The sequence below is a fragment of the Engraulis encrasicolus genome, chromosome 11, assembly GCF_034702125.1.
Source record: "Engraulis encrasicolus isolate BLACKSEA-1 chromosome 11, IST_EnEncr_1.0, whole genome shotgun sequence".
Taxonomy (NCBI): Eukaryota; Metazoa; Chordata; class Actinopteri; order Clupeiformes; family Engraulidae; genus Engraulis; species Engraulis encrasicolus.
Genome location: NC_085867.1, coordinates 18,342,401 through 18,357,419, shown reverse-complemented (window position 1 = coordinate 18,357,419; position 15,019 = coordinate 18,342,401). Strand labels below are relative to the sequence as shown.

At 49.2% G+C, this 15,019-nt stretch overlaps 1 protein-coding gene across 4 annotated transcripts in view; it reads right to left on the bottom strand.

The window, feature by feature from the left end:
• The window catches only part of nnt (nicotinamide nucleotide transhydrogenase), a 74,913-nt gene that overhangs the window by 37,440 nt on the left and 22,454 nt on the right, over window positions 1-15,019 (bottom strand). For all 4 annotated transcript variants that reach the window (XM_063210111.1, XM_063210112.1, XM_063210113.1 and 1 more), the window contains 7 exons: window positions 14,495-14,628; window positions 12,916-13,107; window positions 12,093-12,246; window positions 8,557-8,718; window positions 4,025-4,135; window positions 1,947-2,092; window positions 829-1,024 (listed from right to left, as the gene is read on the bottom strand). In XM_063210111.1, the coding sequence (XP_063066181.1) occupies window positions 829-1,024; window positions 1,947-2,092; window positions 4,025-4,135; window positions 8,557-8,718; window positions 12,093-12,246; window positions 12,916-13,107; window positions 14,495-14,628 (1,095 nt within the window). The remainder of the gene's footprint in view (window positions 1-828; window positions 1,025-1,946; window positions 2,093-4,024; window positions 4,136-8,556; window positions 8,719-12,092; window positions 12,247-12,915; window positions 13,108-14,494; window positions 14,629-15,019) is intronic.

The following is a 15,019-nucleotide window of genomic DNA, read 5'->3' as shown; positions in this document are numbered from 1 at the left end:
CTTGACCTTCTTCAGGCATCTGAAGACAGACTACATGAAACGGCCCAAAATAAGTGATCAGCAATGGTCAACCCTGGGAGGGCAAACGGTAAGTAGGAGGGGAGAGGTGGGCGAGTGAGAGAGAGAGAGAGAGCGGGAATGGGCTGGGCAGGATGGAGGTGGGGGAAGGAAACTGGGAAGTAGATCACACGTGAGACTACTAATTAGGGTGTTTGTTAAGTTGTGCCTGTGTGTGTGTGTCTCAAGAGGGCAGCAGCCCGCACCAAGATGCTTGCTGGACGCCTTCAGGGAGTCTTCTAGAAGCATCTGGAACCATGTAGACCAGCTGCAAGTAAGGCAGGCAAAGGCAAGGCAAGGCAAGGCAAGGCAAGGCGGTAAAGGCCTTTGCTCTCAAGTGCAGTGGCTTGCCGGCTGGCTGGCTGGCTAGGCTGGTCCGAATGGTTTCAACTACTCCCCAGCCCACTTCCAGGAACTCTAATTGGCCCTGTAAGATTAGGGCATGGCCGGCTGCAGCATCGGGCCCTGTAAGATTAGGGCATGGCCGGCTGCAGCATCGGGCCCTCTGCTATGCCCTCTACTCCCCTCTCCGTGACTCACTAGAGCTGGTGACCATTAGCACAGGGTTGAAGTCAGTTCACTTAAGTAATTGGGCTTTGAGAGTGGACACACACACACAAACACACACACACACACCTGCAGATATCCAATCCCCCTGCCACACACACACACGGTTGTAAGGTCTGTTGTAAATACATGACACACACAGACAGACAGACAGACAGACAGACAGACAGACAGACAGACACACAGACAGACAGACAGACTCACCAGCTGTGCCACCCACAGCCATTGCGGCGCTCATCTGTGCCAGGAGCTCAGGGGAGGGCTTGAGGGCTCCCAGGGCGGCGGCGATGCCCCCTGCCACCCCCATCATGCCCAGGGCGTTGCCCAGACGTGCAGTGGACTGGTTGGACAGGCCACCCAGGGCCCCGACGCAGCACAGGCCCGAGCCCAGGTACATCATCTGAGGAACAGAACGGAATAGTCAATGAATGAATGAATGAATGAATGAATGAATGAAGACCTTAGTTTTGCACATGCCTGTTCTGACACTTTGCACATTGTAGTCTTTTTTGCATATGACATGTTTTTATTGTGTGTGCGTGTGTGTGGGTGTGTGTGTGCGCGTGTGTGTGTGTGTGGCAGGGGTTGTATGCCTGAGTGGCTGCTCCCATTTTACTGGATTGTATGTTTGTTTGTTTTTTTACCTGCCCAGGGACTGCAGATGGAAATTAGCCATGAGCTATAATCTGGTGCAGGTCATCTTTTTACTATGTAACTAATGTACTTTGCACATGGTCCCTGATGAAATAAACCAATAAACTAAACTAAACTAAACTAAGAGCGAGAAAGTGAGGGAGCGAGGGCCCTTTGTGCCTAGGTATGTTGTGTTGTACATCATCTGAGAAAAATAGAGGAATAGTCAATGAATAAGGGAGAGGGAAGTGTGTGCCTTGTACCTAGGCAAGTTGTGTGCACATGAATGTGTACAAGAAAGTCATGGATAAAATAAATGCATGAATAAATGAAGCGTGTATGCACACACACACACACACTTCTCAGCAGTGGATACTCAGTGTTCATCAAAATCGGCAAAATGCAACAATTGATTTCATCAATCATACCACATACCTGGGGTGCATTTCTCAAAACTGTAGTTGCTAACTATGTTGGCTACTTCGCTGTTTGCAATGCAATTCCAAAATGGGAACCATCTAAGTTGCTAACTGGGGTGCATTTCTCGAAAGCATAGTTGTTAGTCAGTTAGCGACTTGGGTAGTTGTCAAAAATAAATTACATGGCAAACAAAGTAGCTAACATAGTTAGCAACTATGGTTTCGAGAAAAGCACTCCTGGACTGTGAGCACCATGAGGGTTTGAGTCACCTGTTCGATGTTGTATCCGCTCTGCAGGGCGGCGGCGTAGCCCCCTACGAAGACGCCGGTGGGCAGGAGGTACAGGTAGTTGTACTCCGGGGGGTCGGTGGGCCTCTTGAACATGTCCAACATCTTCTTGGTCACCAGGAAGCCACCTGTGCGGGAACAGGACACCAGGTACAGCTGATGAGGGATGACAATTATATTTTATTTAACTACCGCACGCACGCACGCACGCGCATCACTAATTGTTTTTGGAGTACCAGCGCTTTGACCATTTACAGCAAGAATTCAAAAGGGGTGTTTAACATTATACTAACAGTACTTAACACAGAGGAAAGTCAACACTCAAAAGATAAAGGGAAGAATGTCTGCAAAATATTAACCCGGTTTTGTGAAAGTCATAAATGCCATACATTTGGCAAGTTTTATTTAACAAAACCCAAAACGTTTGAAGAAAGTAGGACAAAGTGGTACTTAGTGCCCTGCTGTGAGAGGAGCAAGTAATGTATAAATTCGTCTTAAAATCTTTTTTATTAAACTTAAATAAGAGCAAGGCACCAGACTTTTCCCAGTCTGCTCTGGTAACAGAAAGCAAAACCAAGAACTATTGAAATGTCTCCAGAGTAGATGTTTTATTACTGTCCCCCACAGGTTGGTTCAGAGCCACGGTACCAGACTTACAAAAATGCTTTTAAAAGCTGAAATTAAACACCTGGGATGAAAAAAGAAACATCTACATGGTGACTTTGAGCTCATTGAAGGTGTTCCTCTTCCAAAGGACAGAGTGTAATAATAACACTGGGACTTCTACAGAGTTGGGTCACGCAAAGAGAAATAAAGGAGGGAAAATGCCCGAGATTGCCCAGTAAAATGGCTTTAAATTACCCGCATGCCCTTTGACTGGAGTCTGGGCGAATACATACGGTCAATGGAGCGAACAGAACTGGTGTCAACAGCAATGAGGTCCAACAGACACTCCTGGAGACATAAAAGGCTGCTTGGAACGGACACAGTGTCGGAAAGGCAGGTGCCCCCAAGATGCCATGTTTCTATATAGCTTTCTTAGTCATGGGTAAGCTGTTAGGGCGTCAGACTTGTAGCCCAAAGGTTGTTAGTTCAACTCCCCAACCCGCCAGGTTGGTGGGGGGAGTAATTAAGCCCATTCTCCCCATGACTGAGGTACCGTCCCGCCGCACTGCTCCCTTTCGGGCACTATTGGGGGCTGCCCCCTTGCACAGGTGAGGCATAAATGCAATTTGGTCGCGATGACAATGGGAGTTAGAATTTCCCAGTTTGGCTTTTGCTTTCTTCCCTTGCAATACCACTCCCACACCCAAACCTCACCTTGACCAATGGCCGTTTTAGAGACTATTTTCCACATCGTTTTGCGATGACTGTGTTCCACTAAGTGATTTACAGTGTGATCCATCACTTTAGAGGAACACTAAAGAGAGCCCTAACGTGTTCAGTACCAGCTCAGGTGTCAGCAAAAGTCGTCTCTGGCTGTCTTATTCTCTCACACACACTCAACAGGTAGAGAGAATAAGACAGCCAAAGAGAGCAAGACCGTGCACAAGTGACAAAGATGGACAATGTGTGATGCAATATAAAGCGGGGTGTGTGTGTGTGTGTGTGTGTGTGTGTGTGTGTGTGTGTGTGTGTGTGTGTGTGTGTGTGTGTGTGTGTGTGTGTGGCGTCCCATTGTGAACGTGAGAGACCATGTAACCGGGGCAGACAGGGAGCAGACGTCTCACTTGCCACCTCTTGCTGATCCGGGGGAGGGGGGCGAGTCTCATTACCCCCCCCTCATTCAGCACAGGCTCCATGCTGTCACAACCCTCGCCCCATGGTGTCAGGCTGCGACACGATGCAAGACGGTGGGAGAAAGGCGGGGAAGGGAGTGTAGGTGTGTGTGTGTGTGTGTGTGTGTGTCGTAGTCATGGCGGAGAGAAGGAAGGAGAGAGGAAGAGAGAGGAGGGAACTGAGTATGCGAGTGTGTACGTGAGAGAGTGTGCGTGACAGAGAGAAGAGTGTGAGCGAGTGAGTGTGTGGCGACTGGCTCGCGGTGTGTTCAAGGCACTTACCAGCGATGTTGACAGAGGAGATGAAAGCGGCCAGCACAGCCAGGGTCTCGGCGGTGTTGGTGGGGGTGTAACCGCCTCCCATGAGGGACAGCCCCCCCACAGCAGTCAGCCCTGAAGGAGAGAACACACACACAGCGACACACACACACGCAGATGCACGCACGCACACACAGACACACAAAAATGGTAAGCAGGACAGAAATAGCGAAAAGGTTTTGAAGCTCATGGTTATGAATGAGGTTCCACGCCTTCTTGCTTGTAAACATTCCAACTACTCAATCAGACCCCGTAAACATGACATAACACCTAGGCAAGCATGAATACGATTTGCATGGAATTGTAACGCGGACCATCTTTTTTTTTCCCCAATCGCAATTCCAATGACTTGTCTCCACAGTTTGCCTTGTGCAAAAATTGTAATTCCAAGCCATTTAAGTGGGGAACATATGAGGGTGGGGAACCTACGTCGCGAGGGCCGATTGCAGCCCTTGAGTTTTATCCAGCCCCCAATATAATTGTAATGTTATGCAGCTTCACATTCACACATTCAATATGATGAAATTGAATGAGAATGCAAATGTAAAGATTTGTAAAGATTACTTTACAAAATAAATTGTATTCAGGGGACCTAGAGAAGGTGGGGTCGCTTTTAAAAGGTGAATGCCTTCAATATAGGCCTAAAGTGCAGGGGGAAATCCTGGTTTGTGTTCATAGTACAGCCCTTGGAGGACTTTTACGGCCCTTGGAGGAATTTGAAGTGGTCCCTCAAATGAAAATGTTTCCCCACCCCTAACGGTTAAACAGTGGAACTATTGCTTTAAAAAAAACCTTGACAAAAAGGAAAACAAATTCCATCAGACTAGACGGGACTAAACAAAACTGTGTACTAAATTAGCCGGATTCAAATGGCTTTCACATGCAATTCCAGAAAATTGGGGCAAAACCTGTACTGAGCAACTAGGTGAAGAGTCACCAATGTGAGTCAATGATGTATGCAACCACCTCTGCGTATTGTAAACCTTTCTACCCACAATCAAGGCCGCTGACCACTTTGGCCAGGCCCAGGACAAAATCATCCGAGAGCCCCACCACCCCCAATCCCTAAATACAGTACATGCTGAGGACCCAATTCTGGGTCTCCCTCTCCCTTTGGCCCGGGACAACTGGCCCTTTTGTCCCCGCCCAATCTGCTTCCCTGCCCACAACCCCCACCCTCGGAATTCCATGGAAGCAATTGATGGCAGACCAGCAGGCCAGGCAACCCCTTCGTGCACGCTACCTGAAGGAGCTACAGGAAATGCTGCAGACGAACTGTAAACCTACGCACGCACACAGCCAGCCACATACACACACACAAATCTGCAGCGTTCCCGCGCCAAACACACACACACACACACATTTACCCACTATGGCTCATGCATCTGCAAGAGGGAGCCTTCAGGGACCAATTTTACAGCCCTTCTCCACATCACCTGAATTATTCAAGTGATTCATGTCCTAAATGGGTATAAGAGGAGATCCCACAAGCCCAGAGGTTGAACTCTCACACACGCCGAGTTAAACAGTTCAATTCGTGTGAAGCCACTACCCTGACTCAGAGACACAGACGGATATGATACCTCCAGTTGAATGAGGACGTGTCACACTATATGGCAGTGCCTCAGTCATGCCCCTACGCACAGTGTCGCTGACAACCTTGGCCGGACCGGGGACAAAATGATCTGAAAAGCCATCACTCTCGATACATACAATGTAATGAGCCCCCCCCCCTCCTCCTCTCTCTCCCTGGGCCTGGGGAAAGTCCCCCCCCCCCTCCCCTCCTCTATCTCCCTGGGCCTGGAGAGAGCCCCCCCCCCCCTCCCCCCCTCCTCTATCTCCCTGGGCCTGGAACAACTCACCCCTTTGTATCCCCCCTGTCGGCTTCCCTGGAGGGAGAGGGGCTTGGGATTTTTAAAAAAGGATGACATTCATTCATATCTCGAATACGGGACAAACTCCTGACCTCATCCTAAGAGCACTTTGTTTTTCATAAACGGACGAGGGGAGATAGGTGGGACGCTGGCAAACTTGTGATGTCACCCGTTTCAGCTAGATTAAAGGACTGAAGAGGAGACCTGACCCTCCCATGGCCACCTAGGACTAGACGATGACACGAGAGAGAGAGAGAGAGAGAGAGAGAGAGAGAGAGAGAGAGAGAGAGAGAGAGAGAGAGAAAAAAGGAGAGAGAGAGAGAGAGAGAGAGAGAGAGAGAGAGAGAGAGAGAGAGAGAGCGCAAGAGAGCGCAAGAGAGCGCAAGAGAGCGAGGCAGAGAAACTCAACGCTTTTGTAAACGCAGCCAGTGGCTCTTCTCTCCATCCTTCACCCATCTGTGCTCTCGCACTTCATTCTTTCCTCCCTCTTCTTCTTGCTCCTCTTTTCTCTCCTCCAGAAATTCCTAATAAATGGCATAACGTCTCATTCATGTTTTGATGTGATTTGCGCTTTATTACGTTTGGCGCGCACCTCAAGAGAATTCCCGCGCCCACGCCACGGTTTCCAACACCGTGTGCGAGAAAACGTGGTGGGTGGGGGGTGGTGGGGAGAGGTGGTGAAGAAAAAGAAGAGAAAAAAAGGGGTGTGTGGGGGGCGCGCGTTGAATTGTCAAGAATGAGAGGAAAATACCTCACAAAAAAAAGCAGGCGCACACAGACATACACACACACACACAGAGAGCGAGAGAGCGAGAGAGCGAGAGAGAGTGAGACCCAGAGCGAGAGAGAGAGAGCGAGAGAGCGAGAGAGAAGGGTGGAGGAGAGCGAGAGAGAGATGAATGAGGATGGGAGAGCAAAAACGGAGCTCCCAAGGAAGGAGCACCAGTCAGTCAGTTAGTCAGTCAGGAAGCGCACAGGAGGTCCTCGCAGGGCTAATTGTCCTTGCCGGTGGATGTCCCTGTAGTCTCGCTTCTCGAGACGTTTACAACGCTGCCAACATGCGCGCCTCCCTTTAATGTGGACCACCACAGACTTGTTAAAAGACTATGGAAGACTTTTCCTGGCCCTCCAACGTACCAGGGAAGAAAGAAGGGGAAGAGAGAGGTGGAAGAGGAGAGGAGAGGAGAGGTAGTGGTAGTGGTGCGAGCTTTAAAAAACGCCTACCTCGACCCCGGCGTTCTCCTTAGGCTGTGGGAGACATCCTCAACCACATGGGATGGGATGGGGGGGGGGGGGGGGGGGGGGGGGGGGGGGGGGGGGGGGGGGGGGGGGGGGGGGGAAATCGCACGGAGGCCATACCACACAAACCAAACTAATGAAGACGGCAAGTTCCTGCTCTAGGGGTGGCCGACCAGAGAGGATTAATGCCAACACAGTGGGAGTGGGACTGTGTGTGTGTGTGAGTGTGTGAGTGTGTGTGTGTGTGTGTGAGAGTGTGTGTGTGAGTGTGAGTGTGAGTGTGAGTGTGAGTGTGTGTGAGTGTGTGTGTGTGTGTGTGTGTGTGTGTGTGTGTGTGTGTGTGTGTGTGTGTGAGTGTGTGTGTGAGTGTGAGTGTGTGTGAGTGTGTGTGAGTGTGTGTGTGAGTGTGTGTGAGTGTGTGTGAGTGTGAGTGTGTGTGTGTGTGTGAGTGAGTGAGAGAGTGAGTGAGTGTGTGTGGGAGGGTTTGTGTGTCTGTGAGAGAGAATGTGTGCGTGTGTGTGTGTACGTGAGAGAGCAAGGGAGAATGAGTGCGTGTGTGTGTGTGTGTGTGTTTGAGAGAAAGAACAAGCAAGGCTGAGTGTGTGTGTGTGTGTGTGTGTGTGTGTGTGTGTGTGTGTGTGTGTGTGTGTGTGTGTGTGTGTCCGCCTGCATGCGCCAAGTTGAGAGACAGGTTCGGTAATGAGGCTCTCTCGGGTTTTTAAAAACACATAACTTTGGCTATTTATAGCGGCCAACCTCTAATGCCAAACATCACCAACTAACATTCTGGAAGCTTCCCTTTATTTAAACTGGCACCAGGGGAACGGAGAGAACTGAGGGAAATAACTTCCACACACACAAAGTGGAGGAAACATTCCTCTAATCTTTAAACAGAGCAATACTTTGAGGATGACTTTTATTGACGATGGAAAAGGCCCTTTTCCAGGAGACAAAACGTTGATCTCCACCACTGTTAAAAATAGGCCAAACATCATAATTATCAAGTGTGGTATGGGGAAAAAAAACACGGACCTAAAATTAAACTGAAGCAAAGTCACGTGTCGTCTTCCATTAGAAGAAACTACACTACCTCAGGCCGTGAAAAGGGGAGGAAACGGTATCAACATGTTTGGATTTGGCACTGGACATGGATATTGTGTGTGTGCGTGCGGTAGAGGCTCTTCAATGGAGATGGTGTTGGGTGTGTGTGTGTGTATATAACACATGGAGTGTGTGTGTGCGTGTGTGTGTGTGTGTGTGTGTGAGAGAGTGTGTTTGTGTATGCGGTAGTGGCTCTTTACCAGAGATGGCGTTAGGCGTGTGTGTGTGTGTGTGTGTGTGTGTGTGTGTGTGTGTGTGTGTGTGTGTGTAGCTGCTCCTTACCGGAGATGGCGTTGGTGACGGACATGAGTGGCGAGTGCAGGGCTGGCGTGACGCCCCACACCGTGTGGTATCCCACGATGCCTGCCAGGCCAAAGGTGGTGACCATCTGGGTGAAGGCGGCGTTGGGGGCACACAGACCCAGCCCCAGGAGGGTGCCAAACCCTGAGGAAGGAAAACACACACACACACACCGACAAGGACACACGGACGGACACACACACACAGACATGGACACGGACACACACACACAAAACAAATTTGTTTTAACTGGTTACACATCAAAACAAGAGCATGAACAAACATGATCTACTGTAGTACGTGGAGCGAGTCGTACAGATTGCATGTCACAAAGTCTCTGTTTGGGAAAACTCTAGGGCTACATAAACCACAAACAGAAGCTCAACAAGCGCGTCAGGGGAGTGGAGTGGAGGTGAGGCGAGGAGGAGGAGGGAAGGAAGGGGGGAAGGAGGAGGAGGGCAAAAATCCCCAGACAATTGGTGATGAAGGGTTTGGTTCCCACACACCACCACAACTCCCTCTCCCTCTCTTTCTCTCTCTCTCTCTCTCCCTTCACCACCCTCTCTCCATCCCTCCCTCCATCCCCACCAGCTCTGATTAAAAGCCATTTGTCTTTAGGCACACAGCAGCGCCGGGCCCCCACCAAACCAACTGAGTAACCCCCATGCATCTTTGAACTTGGCTCCCGGCTCCCGCCTGCGTGTCACAACGGCCACCCATAAAAAGGGCCAGGGGGGCGAAGGGTCAGCACGGAGGTGCGAAACAGACGGGAGACCAGGTGAGAACCAACCGCACAGCACGGCACGGTGGGAGGAGGAGGGAGAGAGAGAGAGAGAGAGAGAGAGAGAGAGAGAGAGAGAGAGAGAGAGAGAGAGAGAGAGAGAGAGAGAGAGAGAGAGAGAGAGAGAGAGAGAGAGAGAGAGAGAGAGAGAGAGAGAGAGAGAGAGAGAGAGAGAGAGAGACAGAGAGACAGAGAGAGAGACAGAGAGACAGAGACAGAGAGACAGAGATAGAGAGAGAGAGAGACAGACAGAGAGAGACAGAGAGGCAGAGAGACAGAGAGGCAGAGAGACAGAGACAGAGAGACAGAGACAGAGAGACAGAGAGACAGAGAGACAGAGAGACAGAGAGACAGAGAGACAGAGAGAGAATGCACAAGGGTGGAGGAAAGGGTAAGAAAAAAAACCTTTCCCCCGTTACAGACAAAGGCAGCAGCAGGGGGTTGGGGTTAAAACATCTCCACCCTCAACTTCCCTTCTTTTAATATTGCCAGTTTCCTGGCATTCCGAGTCAGAAGGGGGGGGGCAAAGGTGGGGGCGGCAGAACGTGGGCAAAGGAGAGGTGGAGGTGTACGTGTGTGGGAGTTGTGAGTGTATGTGTATGAAGGGGTTGTTGAAGGCGGTGCGCCAATTAGGTGACCAATTCTGATTTCAAAGGGATTCAAGAGTCTTCATACAGATTCAACTCTGATGAGGTGTATGTGTGTGTGTGTGTGTGTGTGTGTGTGTTGGGGGTTCCTGGTTGAAGTATAGCTTGGGGGGGTACGGAGTGAATCAGGGCCTTTTCAGACAGATAGGCCCAAAGAAAAAGAGAAGAGAAGAGCATGAAAGAGCAGGAAGATGAATTTGCATGTTTGTTTATCCCAGGGTGTTTATTTACGTGCGCGGTTCATTCGCGGCTTGTCTGGATGAGTGAAGTGTGTGCTTTGATCTACGGCCAGAGTTGCCTCTCTGTGTGTGTGTGTGTGTGTGTATGCGCGAGCACGTGTGTCTGCGAGCCTACACACACACACACACTCCTAGCACGTCTGTAACCAATAGAATTCATTTGTGCGTATTTTTCCCTCTTCAAGGCTTTTAAGTTTAATGGAGACTGGTGCGGCAGGCACGCCGAGGAGGGCAGGGAAAACAAAAACACATTTGGAAGGGATCGCTAAGCAGGAACCAAAATAATGCAGATAGCTGGTGCAGTGACCTGGAGAGTGACATTTCCTTCATCCGGCGGGGGGGGGTTCTCGGGGTGGTGTGTGTGTGTGGAGAGGGTGGAAATAAAAAAAAAAGGAAAAACATTCATGGTGGGTATTAAACCCTGGGACTGGCCTATTAACCCAGGTCAGAACCCTGAGAGAGAGAGAGAGAGAGAGAGAGAGAGAGAGAGAGAGAGAGAGAGAGAGAGAGAGAGAGAGAGAGAGAGAGAGGAGGGGGGTGGCATGGCAAACCCCAACAGCGTTGTTTCCGTCTAATGGCACACAAATGTTTCCCCTCGGCACAAGCACTGCCAAGTCACCAGCACTGCACCTCCATGCCCCCCCATCCACCCCCCTCCCCTCAGCTGCCCCATTAAAGGGGAAAGATAGGCTTACAAGGGCAGGGCCGAGGCCGCTGTTAATACAGGGTGAAGCAGGCTGACACTTAAAGGGTGAACCCCGGCTTGACTTGCGCTGCAAGGTTCACATGCAGGTTCCCACAGTCAGAAACATTTTTTTCCATTAGTGCGCTTCCTTGGTCTTAACACTGGTACTTCAAACTAGATAAGAGTGAAGGAAGGAAGAGAAAAAAACCTTCTAGTAGTAACACATGGCGAGTGGTTTGAAGGGCAAGATGGTGGGGGACGGAGCACCAAGGATTTTTCCACAGTCAAGCTTTGGAGGTGGAGCTGGTGATGTGGAGATGTAGGAGTAGCAGAGAAAATGTACAAGATAAATCCGCTAAAGTCACTAAAAGTTGCTTAAAAACCATAGTGATCTTCCCTCGTTACTCTGAACCCATTGTAAGGAGTTAAGAGAAGTTGGGCAAAGCAACAAAAGAAAAAGAAGGAAGGGGTGCTGTGGTGCAGCGTGCTAAAGCACCAGACTATGAATGGGCCTGCATGCCCATGGGGACCCAGGTTCGCATCCGAACTGAGTCATTTCCCAAACCTTTGCCCCATCTCTCTCCAATGGGACAGTTTGAGAGAAGACAGGAAATTAATTGAAGTCCCCCAACCAAAAATACCCCCCCCCCTCCAAAAAAAAAAAATCAATATTAAAAAAATGCTAAAAGATGACAATCCAAACACTGCCTTCAAATAAAGTAATAAAATACACATTTTTGGTGCATACAACCAGTGTGCAAATCCCCCTCACACTAAATACTACTCTTGCTTGGCACCTTCACATTAAATTACATGACATTAAACATAGCTGATAATTCTATCCAAAGCGCCTTAGTCATTTCAAGTACAGGGTATTGGTTACGATCCCTGTAGCAATGTGGGGTTAGGTGCCTTGCTCAAGGGCACCTCCGCCACGGAGTGAGAACAGAGGAGTGGACGGGTGAGCTGAGAACCTGCAACCCTCTGATCTAATTATAAAGCCCATCTCCTTAACCACTAGGCCCCCAAGCACCGGTGTCGTTTCCATTGTGGACGTGCACAACCTAAACTTCCAAAACAAAAACAAGGCTAAAAGAAAGCAAGAGACGGAGAGGACCAGAAGACAAGAGAGTGTGGTGGCGGCGGCGGCGGCGGCGGCGGATCACCTCCGGAGTAGACTCCAGCCGTGGTGAGCGTGGCGGTGAAGGGGGAGACTGCTGATTGCTTCTCCTTCGCGAGCTCCTGGACAGACTTCGGTTTAGGTGGCGCGGCCACCGGCACATTGTTGGGCTGCGGTGCAGGGAAGAGCACTTTCCCATCCTGCGGGGAGTGGTGAGGTGGGGGTTGGAAGAGTCTTTTATTTAGTTGCATGTTATTATTCATATATTGCAATGGGTTTATATCCTGCCAGGCTATAAACTATCACTATACGGGCTATAAATGAATGAGTCACATCACAAGTGTATGTACCATTACTCCGACAATTTCACATGAGTGAAGGGTGATGAGGTGGGGGTTGGGTGGGGTAGAAAGATAGTGGGGTTAGGAGGCAATAACAGAAACATGGCAAAAAAAAAAACACTTGGAAGAATTTAACTCTGCCATTGTTCACTACGAAGGATGCCATTGTTCACTACGAAGGACACAAATTATTTGTGCGTGTAGGCTCGCAGATTTACCCGTTACATACAGCCACCATTCAGCAGCAGCTAATAATGAAAATGTATACAGTAACATTAAGCAAAAGATGCAGTGACTCCTCCAATGTAGATGCACACAAGTGTTGCGAAACAAAAAATGTAAGTGCTCGACTTGTGCAAAGTAGACGGCATGCAACATCACACTACTAGTAATGCAATTACATTTGTAACAATACTTGTACATTTCCAATTTTTTTTTTTCTCCCATGCACAGTTGCATGAAGTACAACGGATGAAATAAAAGGCAATTCTAAATTCGACCACACCAAACGTGTACCGATTAACCGACCTGCATGACGATGGATCCGCGCACGACGTGGTCCATGGTGCCGTAGTCGAAAGCCTCCTTGACGTCCAGGTGGAAGTTCTCCGTGCCGGGGCTGATGGCGCGGATCAGCTTGGTCATGTTGTTGGAGTACAGGGTACTGGACTGGGTGGGCAGCCGACTGGGGAGGTCTGTGAAGCCCACATGGGTCACACCCTGAGGAGAGCGGTAGCGCACACATTAGACTAAAGCCGGGCATACACTGTGCGATATTTTCACTCGTGGGTCTTAAGCTTCTGCTCACACTGCACGATGGAATTTCACTGTTTAAAAGTTCACAACTCACGACTCACGTCCTCACACTACATGAGCCGACAGTCGGATGCGAGCGAAATGCTTCCACCGTACGACGCGACAGGCATGTTTCCCCGGTCTGCAGAGGAGGCAACATGCGCACCTGAGGTGGAGATGAGATCGCGCTCAACAGCGAATCGCACGACCCTATTAATTTGTGCATGTGAAGTGTCAAATCGGGTCGTAGCACTGCTTTAACTGTGCGATTTACGCACGAGCCACGACCAGAATTTCAAACCGTTTTGATTTTCTTGCGACCCTGCGATTGCACGATCGTGAGGTGAAATCGCTTGTCGTTACCCCATGTAAACTGCACGATGCGAGACTCCCGATTGACCTGCGATTGAGCAAGAAATCGGCCCGACTCTCAAAAAGTCGTGCGAGTGCCAAATCAGGTCAAAATCGGGGCAAAAGTCGCACAGTGTAAGCCCAGCTTTAGTAGTTTAATTCATTGACCCTAAGGAGGCAGGGATGCGGTTACGATAATACTATGTCAGTTTACACTGAAATTCTTTTCCACACATCTTGAGTCTTGCTCAGGGATGCAAAAAGTAAACAGGTGCGTGGATCCAAATGGAACAGCTCAAGGTGAGAGCAGGATCGCACACTGGAGAAGCAGGGACGCGAACCTGTCCTCACAATTGATCCTGACACAAATGAATATGTCTGCAGGTGTACGTAACATGCTTTGCCAAAATCCATATAACAAATTCATCAGACTATACAGACTTTCACAAGTGTTTATGTATTTATAATGGGGGATATTATTCATCACACAGCACAAAGTCACATCTCTTTAAATTTCATGTTTATAAATACTCAGTAATGTCAAGCTAATCATTGACATTTGATTCTTACAACTACGGCACTAATAGCAGTAACAGTAGTGCTAGTATGGTATAGGAATACTGGTACTACTACTAGTACAAGTACGACTAATTCCAACAATAACACTGATTGTTTGAAATGCGTGACCTCATGCACGATATTCAATCTCTGTGTGTGTGTCTCATGGCAGGCTGCATTTTCATTCTTTTCAGACACACAGAGTAGGCTGACCAGGGGTCCGTTTCTCGGTTATTGTCGTTGCTAACCGTCTTAAGACCGTCTTAAGACGCAACACCATTCCCTTGGATTTAGTGGTGAGCGTCGCTGTCAAGATGCAGTCGAGTCGCTCGTACGACGGACTTTGCTAACGACGATAGCAAAGACGCTTTCGAGAAACGGACCCCAGGCTGGCCAGGCTCACCTTGTGGACAGACAGTTCTCCAGGGACGGTGGTCTCGATGTTGCCTCCGGCCTCGGCCGCCAGGTCCACCACCACGGAGCCGTCCTTCATGCTCTCCACCATGTCCTTAGTGATCAGGATGGGCGCCCGGCGACCTGGGGACACACAGCACAGTGCCCATGGCAACGGAAATGCATCGGGTCAAATGTCAAAGCAGCTTTTGTGGATCTGAGAATTCTTCTGGGATAAGTGAACAAAAAGCACAAAAAAAACTAAATGTGCAGTGAAACTCTGGATTGAGTTAGTCCAAGAGCTTTCTCAGGATTTTTTCTTTTTTTGCATAACTACCACCAGCGAGGCATATGGAAAGGCTACTGCCACAGATAAGCTAAAAAGATTTGTACTTTTGATGGAACACAAATGGCTGCACATGAGTCATGTTATGAGAAGCATTCTTGCTTAATGCACATCAAACCCCTGGTTGAAAGTCATCTAGTAATGCCCGACTTCCCAACATAATCTAACAAATTTTAAAGTCCCAAATTG